The 15,757-nt window shown below is 36.6% G+C and overlaps 2 protein-coding genes across 7 annotated transcripts; one reads left to right on the top strand and one right to left on the bottom strand.

Moving 5' to 3' along the window:
• Positions 751 to 6,788, top strand: LOC18789624 (putative pentatricopeptide repeat-containing protein At1g19290). 6 transcript variants are annotated; one of them, XM_020555290.1, is made up of 5 exons: positions 751 to 3,904; positions 4,031 to 4,106; positions 5,800 to 5,863; positions 6,163 to 6,256; positions 6,356 to 6,788. In XM_020555290.1, the coding sequence occupies exon 1, from the start codon at positions 968 to 970 to the stop codon at positions 3,647 to 3,649; it is 2,682 nt and encodes an 893-aa protein (XP_020410879.1). In that variant the 5' UTR covers positions 751 to 967; the 3' UTR covers positions 3,650 to 3,904; positions 4,031 to 4,106; positions 5,800 to 5,863; positions 6,163 to 6,256; positions 6,356 to 6,788. The 6 variants fall into 6 exon arrangements, with proteins under 6 accessions (XP_020410879.1, XP_020410874.1, XP_020410878.1 ...); XM_020555285.1 differs by adding an exon at positions 4,987 to 5,282 and having other exon boundaries at positions 6,163 to 6,788; XM_020555289.1 differs by adding an exon at positions 4,987 to 5,282 and having other exon boundaries at positions 6,153 to 6,788.
• On the bottom strand, positions 10,278 to 13,826 carry LOC18792574 (protein NRT1/ PTR FAMILY 4.3). The gene is made up of 5 exons (XM_007221760.2): positions 13,383 to 13,826; positions 12,837 to 13,054; positions 12,068 to 12,517; positions 11,616 to 11,758; positions 10,278 to 11,401 (listed from the first exon to the last, which is right to left on the bottom strand). Exons 1-5 carry the CDS (start codon positions 13,534 to 13,536, stop codon positions 10,513 to 10,515), a joined length of 1,854 nt encoding a protein of 617 aa, XP_007221822.1. The 5' UTR covers positions 13,537 to 13,826; the 3' UTR covers positions 10,278 to 10,512.

Below are 15,757 nucleotides of genomic sequence, written 5' to 3'. Positions count from 1 at the left end.
TTCTTGCATTTCCAATTTCATTTTTTTAATAGATTAGTCAAGGCAAAACAAAAAAGAGAAAAACCATTGCACATGGCTCCTCAAGTGAACAATGCCCACAGTCAGTTCTAGTGGTGCGTTCCTTGTCTGAAATAATGACACTATTACGTTATCCGAAGGAAAATACTCCCACACGTCATGATCCGGTGGAACTGCCTCCACCAATGATTGAGTCATTCTTATACTCCATTGTGTCGGACTATGAGGATCGAGAATATTTCAATTGTATGATGAGTGAGATGTGAATTTTATAATAAATATGGACACGTGGCAACCGAAATTTTATCCGAAAAATGTTATATGAAATTTTAAGTGAAAATTTTATAATAAATAGTGACACGCGTGACAACAAAAAATATTATCCAAAAAGCTTATCAAAATTAATGATTTAAGTATTAAAAAAATAGAAAATAAAGTAAAATAAATAGTATTTGTCATTGCCCTTACTCTTTGAGGTGGAACCAAAAAAGACAAGGCTGACACTATTCACATAGTGTCTGCCCTTGCCTTTTGGGAGGTGCTCTTATATTTAGCCTATTTTCTATTGAATTAGACCAAATTAATTTAACTACTAAAATTAAGATGTGAAAAATATATCCATAGCCCTTCTCCCCATAGCATCGCGATTAAGCCTTTTTTTCCTAGGTATATATATATATACAGTAACTTTAAAATTTTGGATATATTATTGCAAAATCATATATAGTGACCGACCAGGCCAACTCTGAGCCCAACATTCCTTGAGGGCAATTGAACTTCATTCCATTGATTCAATCAAAGGTTTTCTTTTGATTGAATACCCAGATATGAAATGTAATGAATGGTATGTTAAAGAGGACTACGCTGGATCCACAAAGCTTTAATCCTGGTTCAGCCATTGGTTGGACTATTCTGTGGCGGCAAAAGCTCTGTCTCTCCGTCGAACGAAATGCTCAGGTACTTCCCGCGCAGGTCCTTCCATGTGTCCCGAACCCTCAACTGGAAGCTCCGGGATGAGTACAAGCTGACCCGGCCCGAATTACAAGACCGGATTTCCAATCTCCTCGTCCTCCAACGGTATGATGCTCTTGACAAGCTGAAGCTGTCCTTTGAGTTCTCCGACCAACTCCTCAACACCATCCTCCGAAAACTGAAGCTAAACCCGGTAGCCTGCTTAAGCTTTTTCAAATTGGCTTCAAAGCAGCAAAAATATAGGCCCAACCTCAAGTCTTATTGTATAATTGTTCATATATTGTCCAGAGCTCGAATGTACGATCAAACCAGAGCGTACTTGAACGAATTGGTCCGCCTCTGCAACAATAATTATTCAGCCTCTGTGGTCTGGGATGAGCTTGTTCGGGTTTATAGGGAATTTACGTTTTCACCCACTGTTTTCGATATGATTCTCAAGGTGTTTGCTGAGAAGGGCATGACCAAGTATGCACTGCATGTGTTTGACAATATGGGTAAGTGCGGTCGATCTCCGAGTTTAAGGTCTTGTAATTCTTTGTTGAGTAATTTGGTCAGAAACGGCCAAAGTCACACTGCATTGCTTGTTTATGAGCAGATAATTAGGTTCGGGATGGTTCCTGATGTCTATACCTGTTCAATAATGGTAACCGCGTATTGTAAGGAGGGGAGGCTGAGTAGAGCGCTGGAATTCGTCAAAGAAATGGAAAGTTCGGGTTGTGAATTAAATGTAGTGACTTACAATAGTTTGATTGATGGGTATGTTAGTTTGGGAGATGTTAAAGGCGCCCAATTGGTGTTGGGGTTGATGTCTGAAAGGGGAATTATGAGAAATGTGGTGAGTTATACACTATTGATTAAGGGTTACTGCAAGCAGTGTAAGATGGAGGAAGCGGAGAAGGTGCTTCGGGGTATGAAGGTGGAGGAGTCTGGGGTTGTGGATGAGCGTGCTTATGGTGTGTTGTTAGATGGGTATTGTAAAGCTTGCAGAATGGATGATGCTATTAGGATTCAGGATGAGATGTTGAGCACAGGCTTAAACATGAATATTTTCCTTTGCAACTCCTTGATCAATGGGCACTGTAAGGTTGGTCAAGTTCGTGAAGCGGAGGGAGTGTTGTTGCGGATGAGATATTGGAACTTAAAGCCTGATTCTTATAGTTATAATACCCTGATGGATGGGTACTGTCGGAAAGGTCAGACAAGTGAGGCATTGAAGCTTTTCCATGATATGCTTCAGGAAGGAATCAATCACACTGTTGTAACTTACAATACGCTTCTCAAGGGTTTATGTCAATCAGGTGCTTTTGATGATGCTTTGCATCTTTGGCATCTGATGTTGAAAAGAGGGTTGGCTCCTAACGAGGTTAGCTATTGTTCTATGCTTGGTTGGTTTGTCAAGAAGGACGATCTCGACAGGGCTATAACTGTATTTAAAGAAATTTTAGCAAAAGGTTTTACCAAAAGCAGGGTTGCTTTCAATACAATGATTAATGGGTTATGCAAGATGGGTAAATTGGTGGAAGCGGAGGAGATTTTCGATAAGATGAAGGAGCTAGGATGTTTGCCTGATGAGATGACTTATAGAACCCTGAGTAATGGGTATTGTAAAGTTGGGAATGTTGAAGAAGCTTTCAAAGTTAAAAGTTTGATGGAAAGGCAAGCGATAGGTCCTTCCATTGAAATGTACAATTCTCTCATCAATGGTGCCTTTATGTCCAGGAAATTAAGTAAAGTGATGGATCTTCTTGCTGAGATGCAGACAAGGGGACTATCCCCTAATATTGTTACATATGGATCCCTTATAACTGGTTGGTGCAATGAAGGGATGCTGGGTAAAGCTTTTAGTTCATATTGTGAGATGATTGACAAAGGGTTTATCACCAATTTAATTATTTGCAGCAAAGTTGTCGGCACTCTGTATAGGCTTGGCAGGATTGATGAAGCAAATATTCTATTGAAGAAGCTAGTGGATTTTGATCTTTTTTCAGATTGTCTATCTTCTTCGAAGCTTTGCAAAGTTGGCAATAGACATCAAGAAATTCAGAAAATTTCAGATTCTCTTGATGAAAGTGCTAAAAGCTTCTCTCTGCCCAACCATGTTGTATACAATATTGCTATCTTGGGACTCTGCAGATCAGGGAAAGTTGCCGATGCAAGGAAATTTTTATCGAAGTTGTTGATTAGTGGCTTTTCTCCTGACAATTTTACATATTGCACCCTAATTCATGCCACTGCTGCTGCTGGTAATGTGAACGAGGCTTTCAACCTACGAGATGAAATGCTGAAAAGGGATCTTGTTCCTAACATTGCCACATATAATGCTCTTATAAATGGCTTGTCCAAATCAGGAAATTTGGATCGAGCACAGAGGCTTTTCCATAAACTTTACCGAAAGGGGTTAGCTCCTAATGCTGTTACCTATAATATATTGATTGATGGATACTGCAGAATTGGCAATACTGTTGAAGCCTTTAAATTTAAAGACAAGATGGTTCAAGAAGGGATTTCCCTCTCTATTATCACTTACTCTACATTGATCAATGGTCTTTATAAGCAAGGAAATATGGAAGAATCTGTGAAGCTTTTGAGTCAAATGATCAAGGTGGGAGTGCAACATGACCTTGTTAATCACATACTCCAGTTTGATTCAAGACATTAAATGTGGGTTGAGGAAAGATATTTAAACTTAAAAATTAGATGCATGTTAGGTGATCCTCATCTCTTGTTATTTCTCATCAAAGGATGCGTTTGTTAGAGTCTTCAAATATTCAAGGACTTCCCTGGAACACATCAGATGTCTGAAGCTGTTAGTTGATGCATTCTCAGTGAACAAATTTGTTGGGAGTGAAGGAATGGCCTTTATTTAGCCCATGGCCTTGTCCTTTGTCATTCAGTTTTGGAGTTCTGACCACCAGTAAGGAGGCTTATTTGCATTTTTTTATGAATTTGCTTGCACTACTAAGAAATGCCTTGAACTTATGGTCACAAGTTTCTACATTTTCTTTTCTTTTTGTCTGTGCTTGATTAGTTGAATGTTCAGGTATGGTGCTACAATCGAGTCTCTCATTCCAAATGGGTATTTTGTTACTTATGATGACTGGGGGAATAGAGAAGAGGTATGATTCTCAGATACCTTGAATCTTTACGCTTTTAATTCAATAAGTCATCATTTTCTCTCCTTGTCATGTTCATAACGAGGTATTTGTATGAATCTTGCTTCTGAATTTTGATATGCATATATCAGTCAGAAATTTGTGTTCCAAAAATTATTCATGATTACTGGTTTGGAATGAGAACTATTGTTGTGTGTTAGAGAGAGAGAGAGACCCAGGTCCACGGTAATGACCAAAAGCGTAGTGTATTGTGTTGCACAAATGGACAAGTGCCTATTTTGCTATTTTTTATTGTATACTATGTATGAACCATATTGTACATGTATATTTTATCATCCATTACCCCTCATTGAACTCTGCCACCATCGCAGTATCAGGATTAAGATTTTGTGTTTGTTTGTAGTGGATTATAAAAGTATTTATGCTTGTGCATCACTCTGGCCTTTGTTGATGTGGGCAGTGGACCACCTTTTGGCCACTGCGTTCTGGCCAATTTCTTGACCATGCATCTTTTGCCTCCCTGCTAAGTTGAATCATAGCAATGTTTTTTTCCTTGTGAATTCTCAAGTGAGGATGTTCGCTTTTAAAATAGAACGTAAGCATCCTCCCTAGACCTACCTGACAATGCAGTTTGATGATTGCAACTTCCTACATTTTATAGCAATTTTAGGGGTCATTCTTGCCAAAACACACACACACACACACACACAAAGCCAGATCAGAAACTGTTTGGTCATATTAGCTGTACAGACAAACACTGTTTTTCAGATGAAAATGAAATGGTTGCTGATCAAATGGCTAAATAATAATTATTTGGCTGATTTTTATGGATGATGCTTAAAGGAGAAGCTTAAAAATGGACGGTTCTGATCATTGAATGTAGGCTGGAGATAGGTTGTTCAGATTTTCTGAAGTGCAAACATCCTCACTTGAAGCTTCAAGTTTCTTCCCATTGAAAGAAAATAAGCATCATCTTGGTTGAAGACTTTTGCAATTTGAAGTGGAAACTTCAAAAGTTTAGAAAATGAAGTATTTGAAAGTAATAATAGATGCACTGACACAGAAAGGCCAAAACATTTGTAGCTGGGTTCCACCATTTCAAATGCTGCAAACTTAGAGGGAATGTTAGATACCCATGAATGGATGAGACTAGCAGCTGTGGGCAACTTTTGTTTTCGGGTAATGGAACAACTGTTTGAAGTTTTCCTATGGTTAATTTGTTATTGTCTTTAAATTCTGGTTTTAGGATATTTGTTACATAGATTTTTTATTTATTGATAATATATTAATCCTTTGCCTCAAGTGCATATTGTATTCCATATATGGAATGAATTTTTCTGTGATTGATATAAATTAAATTTCAAGTAACAAATGAGTGATTTGTTACTTGCTTCTTGAACGTTGTCTCACCTATTATTCAATATTTGTAATGATCACTTTGAAATGGCAACATAGTCTTTTTCCTATTCTAGACTTAAAAGTTAGGGCTTACTATGTAGATTATATCATTGAGCTGATGTTCGGTGTTTTGACGTATATTCTATTTTCCAAATTTCTGGTTAAATTAAATTGGATTTGATTGGGCTAATATAGGTTAACACGTTGTGGTGGCATGCTAATACTGTTAGAAAATGGTTCCTTAAGATGCATATTTCAATGTTTATGATTTTACCACCCTTTCTCTTCCACCTTGCAGGGTCCAAACCCGCTTTCGTGTAAGAAGAAAAAGACTCAGAAAAACCCAGATCATTCGGGACAAGGTGAGCTTGCAAATTTTGTTACTACTGGCTAGTCATAATAGAGGAGGCAATAATTCGAAGTCTCACTATTCTGTAAAAAAATCGAATGCCTTTAATTATTAGTACATGTGGCCCATGATGAAACTGATTGATCTCTCACATTAGTTTACGAAGCTCTAAACTACAATGTGGAATCACCTGGAAATTCAATTTAAATTTGAGCAAGGATAGAAACATTTTCTGATCTTTTGGATAAGGGATAAGACATTATCACTTTTTCTCGCTTTGTGTGTCATTTGAGATTCTGAAGTTTCATGCAGGAAAGGATGGAGATGCTACTTTGAGGAGTCGTAAGAAGCGGAATAGGTCACGGAAAGGCAAAAGGCTAAAAGTTTTGAAATTTGGCCAATTAAGGTTGAATGAGCACGCTGTACTTCAGTCATCATTCTTGTCCAATTTTAATTGAAATAGCCCAATCAAATCCCAGCGAAATACTTACTATAACACCTGCAGACATCGTGAGCAACTCAGGCCAATGCAACCACTGAAGAATGCAGCCTCTATGACAGAGGTGTAAGCAGGGCAAGCGAGTAACTGGTTGATCATCACGATCAGAGTCAATAAAAGTTCCCCATAGAAATAACACATGACAACTTGTCTTCTCTTTCTCTAGCTTCCAAGCCTCACTGTCTCCAGACTATGGACGTTTGCTTTGCTTCATTAATAGAGTTCATATATAGGCCTACGAAGCCCATTAATTTAATCTTATTAATGGTTACATACTTTTAAAATACATTTATTTACGATTAGGGTTTAGTTGAATTCTAACTAGGGTTTTTCTTACCATTATAGAAATTATGATATAATTGGCTTGTTTAGGTTTAAACACTCACTGTGTACCTGAAATAAACCCTTCTCTCAAAATAAAGAAAGGGAGAGATTTTTATATTTTAGTTTTTATGCGCGCGGTTGATGATTTCATGTATGGATACGGCAACATAGTCAATGGGCCGTGGTGATCTTCTGCCTCAGAAATTGAGATCCCTGAAATTGCAAAATAACTGACATATAATGGGGATATTATTGTTTTGTTTTTTCTGATCAATAATACAATGACACGTGGAAAAGACTGTATTATTGACACGTGGAAAAATTATTGGTTGAGAGTAGCAAAAAGTGTTATTCCCATTACATGAGAGTTTCTCTCTTGAAATTGATAGAAAAAGGAAAGAAAACACAGAAAAGGAAACAAACTAAAGGAAAAAAACTCAATTCATTTCATTCAAGTCCTATCCTTGGGAAGGCAAGTAAATGGTTATGGCAAGTCCGCTTTTAAGAGCATCTTCAAGGGGGATGTCAAATGCAAAATATTAAATTTGAATTTGAAGCATGTGGCAATTTGACAATTTGGAAAAACTTTAACTCCACCCGAAATGTCAAATATTTTAACAAATGGGGCCCATATGATGCATAAAGTTTTTAAAGAGAATAAATGATAATGGGGTCCATGACTAAAAAAATATTAAAATAGTATTTGACATCAAGCTTTTTGATATGTTATTTTTGACGTATTTCTTCCAACCTTTAAATCTATGTAGGATTTGACTATTCAGTTGGAGCAACTTTAACCTTCAATTTTTTCTATTTCATGTCCATGTGGCAATTTAACATATTGGTTGAAGATGCTCTAAGTATTGAATAGACATGAGATTGGCTTATATACTAAACTCATATCTTCAAGTCCTATCCTCGAGAAAGAAAAATTATGAATTTTGTCTGTCATACAGAGAGTTAGTAGTGGTAAAAATTACTTTGCAAGAATCTTGATTTGAAAACTGCCAAATTGGATGGTCTATTTTAAATTGAAATAATGAGATTTAGAATAAAAAGCTTTGACAAACAACTATCTTATAATGTAAAATTTTGCCGATACATAAAACAATTTTGTAATATATAATTAAAAGTATATGAAGCGTTACGAAAAATGAACTTATTGTTCCTCTGGATAAAAATTGTAGGACACAAACTCAATACCTCTTCTCTTTACTGCTAAAATATGAGAGAATATTGTTTGTGAGAATATTCTGTGTATTCCTCTCATTATAGGAGGTCATATTTATAATACAACGGAGCCTTAGTGGCCAAGTAAAATAATAAATTCATATTTCTATTTAGAGTAAGACAGGAATCATTGGTGTGCAAAGAAAGTTAATTAGTCCACAAGTCACGCTAGCACTCTCCCTCAAAATTAGTGCATAAATGTCGCCGATTCCCAACTTGTCTAGTGAATTGTGAACGCTCTACTAGCAACTGCCTTTTGTCAAGATACCTGCTAACTGATCTTTGGATTTCATAAAAGGAAATTGAATCTCTCTAGCCTCGAGCTTCTATGTGATGAAATATCCATTCACCTCAACATGTTTGGTATGATCATGTTGAACTAGATTACGTGCAATAGTTATGTCCGCCTTATTATCACAAAAAGATTCATCATTGATGTAGGTCCATACCTAAGTTGAGTAAGTAACTTCTTTGACCAAAGGAGTTCACAAATTCCTTTAGTCATACCTCTAAACTCAGCTTCGACACTGAATAGGGCTACCCACTTATGTTTCTTGCTCCTCTATGTAGCCAAATTACCTCCCATGAATGTGAAGTAACCGAATGTGGATCTCATATCTGTCACACTTCCTGTCCAACTGCATCTGTATAGCCATCAAACTCAGTGGCCAAATTGTCTTGCAGCTAAGATATTTCTTGTTCGTCATACCCAGTAATAATCATGTGATCAACATATATTATTAAAGTGGTTATTTGAGTTACTCTGCTTGAAACTATTCTTCTTCATTGGTATAGTGAACCATCCAAACCATGCACGGGGCCATTATTTCAATCCATACAAGTTAAGCAAGGATTGTGATACTTCCCTATTTCATATGGATTGAATTTAACTTAATCTAACATAATGTAAATCGGACTACTTGAATGTTTCTTCATGGGTAAGACACTAGGGTTGATTGCATATAAATAGAAGTCCCTTTCCTCTTAGTTATAACACACACTCATACATAAATCTCACCCCATCTAGGAAAAGAGTTAGAGAGAGCTGCATGAGGAGAAGAAGATCTTTTATAACCATGTCAGATCAAGGTTAGTATTAGGGTTAGAAAAGCATGAAAGTTCTTACAACAATGTCCTTGATGAACAAAGCCTCTTGCGCTACAGCTCACCCTGCTGGTTAGGGGTTTCCAAAGAATATTTTTAAGTATCCAGAGACAATTTTTGGGTGTAAACAGAGTTACAAAAAAATAATAATGAGAAGAATATAACGAAAAAGATTTGTGTGGCTGCTGCACCTGCACCCCATTATCCTCGCTTATAATGTCTGGTCTTTAAAGAGAACACAGTGAAAGTGGAGTGATGAGTGATGAGTGATGAGTGATGATGGATATATAATGTAGTTAGTGGTTTAAGCTATTATATAGATATATGAGATATATGAGATATATGAGATATGCAGATATCCATGAGCGAATGAGTTTTCTTCCTTCCATGAAATTATGAATAAGTCGTCGTCCTTGTTTCTTTTCTGGTTGGGGTTGGGGTTGGCGACATGCTAACGTTTTGGCCAACATATGAATATGTAGCATTTCCGAATGGTCTCTTAAATTACAATCTACAAGCATATAGCAAGGGGCCCCCTATATTACATTTACATACATGTAAATAGCGCACCAACATCAAAACATGTTTGGGACATGTCCCTTTGTAGAAAGGTATAATGGTTGACTAACAACATCAAAATGGGAACAAACTTCTCTGTTAGTTTACTTTTTAATTGATTACATCTCTCTCTCTCTTACTTTTTTTCTTTTTGACTTTTTTCTTTTGAGGCCTTATTCATTATGATGTCCCATATGCTGCATGCATCACATCATGGTTGTTAGATTTTCTCTAAAGGACCCTCCCTCCCTCCTCCCCCCCTCCCCTCCCTCCCTCCCTCCCTCCCTCTTAATTTCAAGTAACATATCATCACTAGCCCACCACTTGCGTATTCCCTTTATGACATTCAAAGAATCAAAGGATAAGGCACGATGATCCTCCTTTTGTTATCAACTCATCATCAAATTCCTTCCTTGCAAACAAAATGTATTATGTATATTAATTGCATCTTGTTAAAGACAAATTCCCATACATGTTTGGACCAACTGATATCAAATTAAGGACTTGCAAGCTAGTCCTCTAAAGTTCATCCCTTTTTATTTTTCCCCGGACCATCTTATTATTTAGTTTCTTTTTAAAGAGAAGTTTTATGTGCTTTCCAATACATCTTCGACTTTAGTTTCTTTTTTAAGAAAGTTGTATATACGTGCTTTTCTTTTAATAAGAAAATAAACTAACGTATATATTTATTTGAGGAATCTCTCAACTGAAGTGCTATATAAAACTTATCAGTTTCCAAAACTATAAGGGTGCCCTTATGCATGGCATGTTTCTGTATATACGCATATTAGAAAAAGGCAGGCACATATGAGAGCCTCATTCGAGCCCTATTTTTTATTGCCTTCATTCATAGTTACATATATATATATATATATTATTAAATTACAAGATGACCTACCCCCTATATAAAATGAAGTGTAACGTTACATAGATTACTTATTATAACTTTATGGTATATTATTATCATCCAATCTATAATGGTTATAATCCTCCATGGGAGTCTCATTCCCTGGCGCACTTGATGCTGATGAAGATGGGTTATGGGAGTACCAATTAGACCAAAACAAATAGTTGAGGAAGTTGAGGAAGCTAAGGCCTGCCAACAACCAATAGAAAAGGTCTAATCTGTCCTTGTTGAGATTATTGTCACCAAGCCAACCACCACCACCTGAAGAGCTTGATGAGGAGGTGATGTTGTTCACCAGAGACACCAGGAGGGAGCTTAGATAAAACCCAAATGAATATGAGCAATAAGTCACTGCAGTTAAAAATGCTTGCATCCCTTTCAAGGATTGCTTGTAAAAGAACTCAATAAGACCTACAGCTGTGAACATTTCTGATAATCCAAAGATCAAGAACTGTGGGGTGATCCAAAAAATGGACAAGATTTTGTTTGAATTCACTGCTGCATCTCTTCTCTTCTCCTCCATGATGGCAGCTGCAATCATTGAAAAGGTTGCCAAAAAGAGCCCAAATCCTATCCTCTTTAATGGGGAGATTCCTGAATCATGACCGGTGAATTTTCGAGCGAAAGGGACAAAGAAAGTGTCGTAGAGAGGGACGACGGCGATGAGCATGACGTAAGGGATAGATTGGAGTGAGGCTGGAGGGATATGGAAGGATTTGGTGAGTTTGGTGTCCATCATACTTCCTTGTTGGACTGAGAAAGTTTGAAGCTGAGCCAAAATGGTATTGAAAACTATGGTGGAAGCAAAAATTGGGATAACAGAAAGCAGTATTTTCACTTGCTTCACTTGAGTGACGGTGCACAATCTCCATGGGCTTTCCTTTGTATTAGTGCCATCTTGCATTTTAATGCAGGCCTTGTCCAGGAACCTGGTATAAAATTAATCATCATGATATCACCAAAATAAAATTTTAAAGTAGTAATAAAAAACTGGGAAAGGAATCGTTGGAAATTCGAATTCTCTTATTATATTTATTTTATTGGTTTTCAACATATAAAGATGTGAATACAAAATTCAGAAGACATGCACGATGCATGGGATTATAGAAAGAAAGATAAACATGTTATTAATTATATATTTACCTGAACTTTTCAGTGTGAAGAAAACTGCCAGCGTCAGTAGAGAAAGTGGTTGTGTCATTTGGCACATTGTTTTGGCTTCCATGAAGCAACTGTGGATTGGATGGACGAACCTGCTTTCTCTTTAGTGTTGCAGCCACAAAAACCTGAAAAGGATAATAACAAAAGAGATTTGTTACATGCATCTACACAATCTCATATTCGACAAACCCACATGCATCATGTAACCAGTCTTTTTAAACATCATAAGCAAACAAAATTGCATACCTATAGATGCGTATCAAACAGTATAACCGATTATATATAACTTTTAAGGCTCCACATATGTATAATACGATAGCAATTGGTTGGTACTGAATATCAATCTACAGTGTATTTTTATACTGAAGATATCGAGTATGAGGTTGTATCGATTGAAAAGGTATATAGGTATAATTGAGAAAATGAATTATTACTTGAGCAATGGGGGTGAAAATGCTTCCTTGAGGGGGCTTGTTCCTGTAATATAAGGTACCAGAAACCAAGCTTATCAATCCCATTGCCATGGCAGCTGCTGAGACTCCAAAGCCAACATCCATGCCAGAATGAGTCTGGACCCAAACAAGAAGGGTGAGGGCAATGAGTTCACCCATAGAAAAGGCAAAATAGGCAGCATTGAAGTAGGTGGAGAGTTTCTTGGACTGCTTGGGGATTTCTGGGTTGAATTGGTCAGCCCCATGAGCAATCATGTTGGGCTTCACACATCCACTCCCTATTGCCACCAAGTAAAGTGCTACAAAGAAGATTAATGACTTGAAGCCTTTTGCTTCTATACACTCTTCTCCATTATCAGCAGCAGCTATGTTATTGCATGGGGGTGGCTTCAGCTGGGGAATATGAGCTTGGACTGAGAGTAATATGAAACCCTGTTCACAACACATATCATAGAAACAATTAATTAATTGCGTATGCATTTATCATAAAATTTATATTCAGTCAAGTCATCAATCAAACCCAATAAATTAATTAATCTTTCAACACTTGGGTTATGAAATTAAATTTATCACCAAATTCGAACACATGTCATTTAATAACTGAAGGGTGTTTATTGTTCATATGCTCATATGCACAAAAACAATTTTCTTGCTTGAATAGAGACAAAATTAAAAGTGGTGGGAGAGAAAGAAAAAAAAAAAAAAAAAGGGTGAAATGATGTGAGGGAAAGGTGGCTGGCTGAGCTCTCACCGAAAGTTCGACAAAGCCAAAGATAAGCATGGTCCAGAAACTCCCAAGATAAGAATCAGAGAGGTAGCCACCAACAAGGGCCAAGAGAAAGACAGTTCCAATAAAGTTTGTCACTATGTTGGCGGATTTTGATAGAGAAAAGTGCATCTCATTTATCACGTATGTTATGAGGTTGTTCCCAACTGCTGCAATTCCCATTATCTCAAATGATTGAAGTCCTGAAAACGAAAATAATAATATCATAAACAAACAAATACAGTACCAACTTACTAAACGGGAAAAAAAGAAAAAAAACTAGCTCCATAGGTTTGCTTAATAACAAGAGTAATTAAGTACTTAATGCGTACTTAAGCAATACAAAATTAATCCCTTTTGATTTGAAGGGTATCAACTTAACCAAGAAACCCAGTTGAGTTGTGTATGTAATATGTATGGGTATGCATGAAGAGAACATGCTTTGCTTATATATTTATATGTAGAAATTGAACAAACAAAAGTACTAAAAGAGAAAACAGCAAAGACAAAGTAAGAAGAAGAAGACGATACCAAGAACAAATGCAGCAGCTCTCATCCCACCATGCTTGGTAGGATTGGAAGGTCTGCCTCTCCAATCAAGAGTGATGTCTTCTTTGCCCATTTCAGATGTGATCATGGCCTCACCTTTGTGATTCTGGAGCTGCCTCCTTTGTTCCATTTCCATATAATTATGCTATAGCCTGCTTCTCTAGCTAATTCCGCCGTCCTTGTATAGTCTCCGTTGGCTATGTCTTTCGCCAAACAAGCAACGACGGAGGGAGGGACTTGTGAAGGGAGGGAGGAAGAGAGGGACTTGTGAAGGGAGGCCTAGGTTGTTCCCTTGCGTTGCTCAAGCTACTTCTGAATATATGGCAAGTAGTTGCTCTAAATTTATAAGCCATGCTCCTTGGAAATATTAATCCACACGCACTATAACCACGTGGATAACACTTCCACCAGGAAATCCATTAATGTGCTCTCTTTGCAGTCCAAACTTCCAACTTATTCAAGCAATAAAATGATCTTATTAAACCATCTATATCAACACCAAATGTCAGAGTCCTAATATTTTTATTTTTATTTTTATTTTTATTTTTATTTTTATTTTTATTTTTGGCTTATGACTTTTTTTTTTCCACAGTGCTTCTACAGGGTCAAAAAAGGTTTTCAAATAGCCAAAAACACGTTCAACTATTTATGGGTAATGTGCTTCTTTTAGAAGCACTTACAAGTTTTTTTTTTAGAAGTACTTCCAACTATATTTTGTCAAGAAGCACTTTTTTATATATAAAATACAAAAACAATAGTCTAAATTACAAAGGGAAGGAGGTTTCTAATAACACACACTATCAAGGTGTCATGGGGTTCGAACTTGAAACCACTAGTCTGCAAGTTAATGCCCTTTTTCACTAGACTAGAAACACGTTTTTGTTCTTTTCCAAGGTGCACTTGAACTTTCAAATAATATATATATATATATATATAATTGTGTGCTTCTAACAAAAGTGCTTTCATTGAAAACGCTTTCAATAAAAACTCCAACAAAAACTAGTCTTAAAACTTAGAATCCTACAATCCATGTATATCAAGATTTACTAAATGTAGTAAATTTAGAATATGGAAATGACTATATGCAATAAGTCATTTGAAATCCATTTGTCTTTTTTATTTTCTCTCTCTTTCAAATCTTGACATACAAAGATTATAGTGTCATCCAAATCCCTAAATTTGGAATCATTCTATCCAAATGGACCCTTACATTTACTTCCTAATGAAAACCATACCTTTACTTGGCAATAAAAGAATGACTATATGAACAGTAGTTGCTCAAATTCATGGCTACCAATACAGTATATGCTTTAATTTTTTATAATGTTTGGTGTAAAGACGGTTTGATGTTCAAGTACAAGGAAAGATGTCTAGAGAAATTGAAAAGCGGGAGACAAAGTGGAGACACAACATATGAATCCTAAGTGGATCCCAACACACACATATTGCAAGTGGTATTCTGTTTTCCTACGACACATTCAAACCCATATCCATATTGAAAAGGTGTTTCTTCTGTGTTTTTAACTTGACCATTAAGAGAAAGTGAAAAAGCCTATTTTTACTCCTCCAATTCAACCCCTCAATCAACAGTTTGATCATTAACTTTTGGAGGAATTGCGCTGCTTCAATTTTAGTTGTTATATATTTCTTCTTTGGAAAAGGAAAAAGTTGCGGCATGACTTTTGGGAAAAGTTGAAGCTCCTTGCTCCTCCAACACAATTTGGAGTTGATAATGAAAGAGTGTTTTGCGGGACTCCAAATGAACCTGCCCTATATATATATAGTTTTCACAAGTCACAATGTTTTTCGTGTGTGCATGCACTAGTACAAGTAAAAAGGGGACCCTTCCGGCGGGGACTACATATACTCGTTTTCTCCCCCACTATATCTCTTCTTTATCTTTACCACTTTTCTTATTCTCACGTTTGTAGACTACTTTTGAACAAATATACCTTTAATTTGGGAGATGAGCATTATTCTTGCTCTTGCGCTTTTCCAGTCCACACAATGGAAGATATGAGAAACTGCTTTATGAAATCAGAATTATTATGGATATATATTATATATTGATCAAGGAACATGCATGAAGGTTTGGGAACAAGCTAGTGCTACTCATGCCAAAAAAACACTATTTATAAACAGCAACATTACAAATGAATAAACTGCTGTATCAAAAACTTAACAAAATAAATTACAACTAGTGATTTCATTACTAATAGCACCGAGACCTTGATATGTACCATTAGGGCTTTGTGTCCTGGCCTATATGTTGGCTGGCGCATTAGCATTGCAATGACATTGACGTTGTTGAAGGCATAATTGCGTTCGAATTGGGGGTTTGTGTTCGTAGGCTTGCA

The sequence above is a fragment of the Prunus persica genome, chromosome G1 (genome assembly GCF_000346465.2).
Source record: "Prunus persica cultivar Lovell chromosome G1, Prunus_persica_NCBIv2, whole genome shotgun sequence".
In the NCBI taxonomy this organism is placed as follows: domain Eukaryota; kingdom Viridiplantae; phylum Streptophyta; class Magnoliopsida; order Rosales; family Rosaceae; genus Prunus; species Prunus persica.
Note: the sequence above shows the minus strand (reverse complement) of the source record. Positions and strands in the feature narration are given on the sequence as shown.

What these genes read in the sequence shown, in the direction of transcription:
- LOC18789624 (XM_020555290.1), top strand. Translation starts at nt 968, where the DNA reads ATGCTCAGGTACTTCCCGCGCAGGTCCTTCCATGTGTCCCGAACCCTC.
- LOC18792574 (XM_007221760.2), bottom strand. Translation starts at nt 13,536, where the DNA reads ATGGAAATGGAACAAAGGAGGCAGCTCCAGAATCACAAAGGTGAGGCC. An exon ending in AGCTGCTGCATTTGTTCTTG is followed by an intron (nt 13,055 to 13,382) that starts GTATCGTCTTCT and finishes TTTCGTTTTCAG; the next exon opens with GACTTCAATCATTTGAGATA. An exon ending in TTTTCACCCCCATTGCTCAA is followed by an intron (nt 11,759 to 12,067) that starts GTAATAATTCAT and finishes TATCCTTTTCAG; the next exon opens with GTTTTTGTGGCTGCAACACT.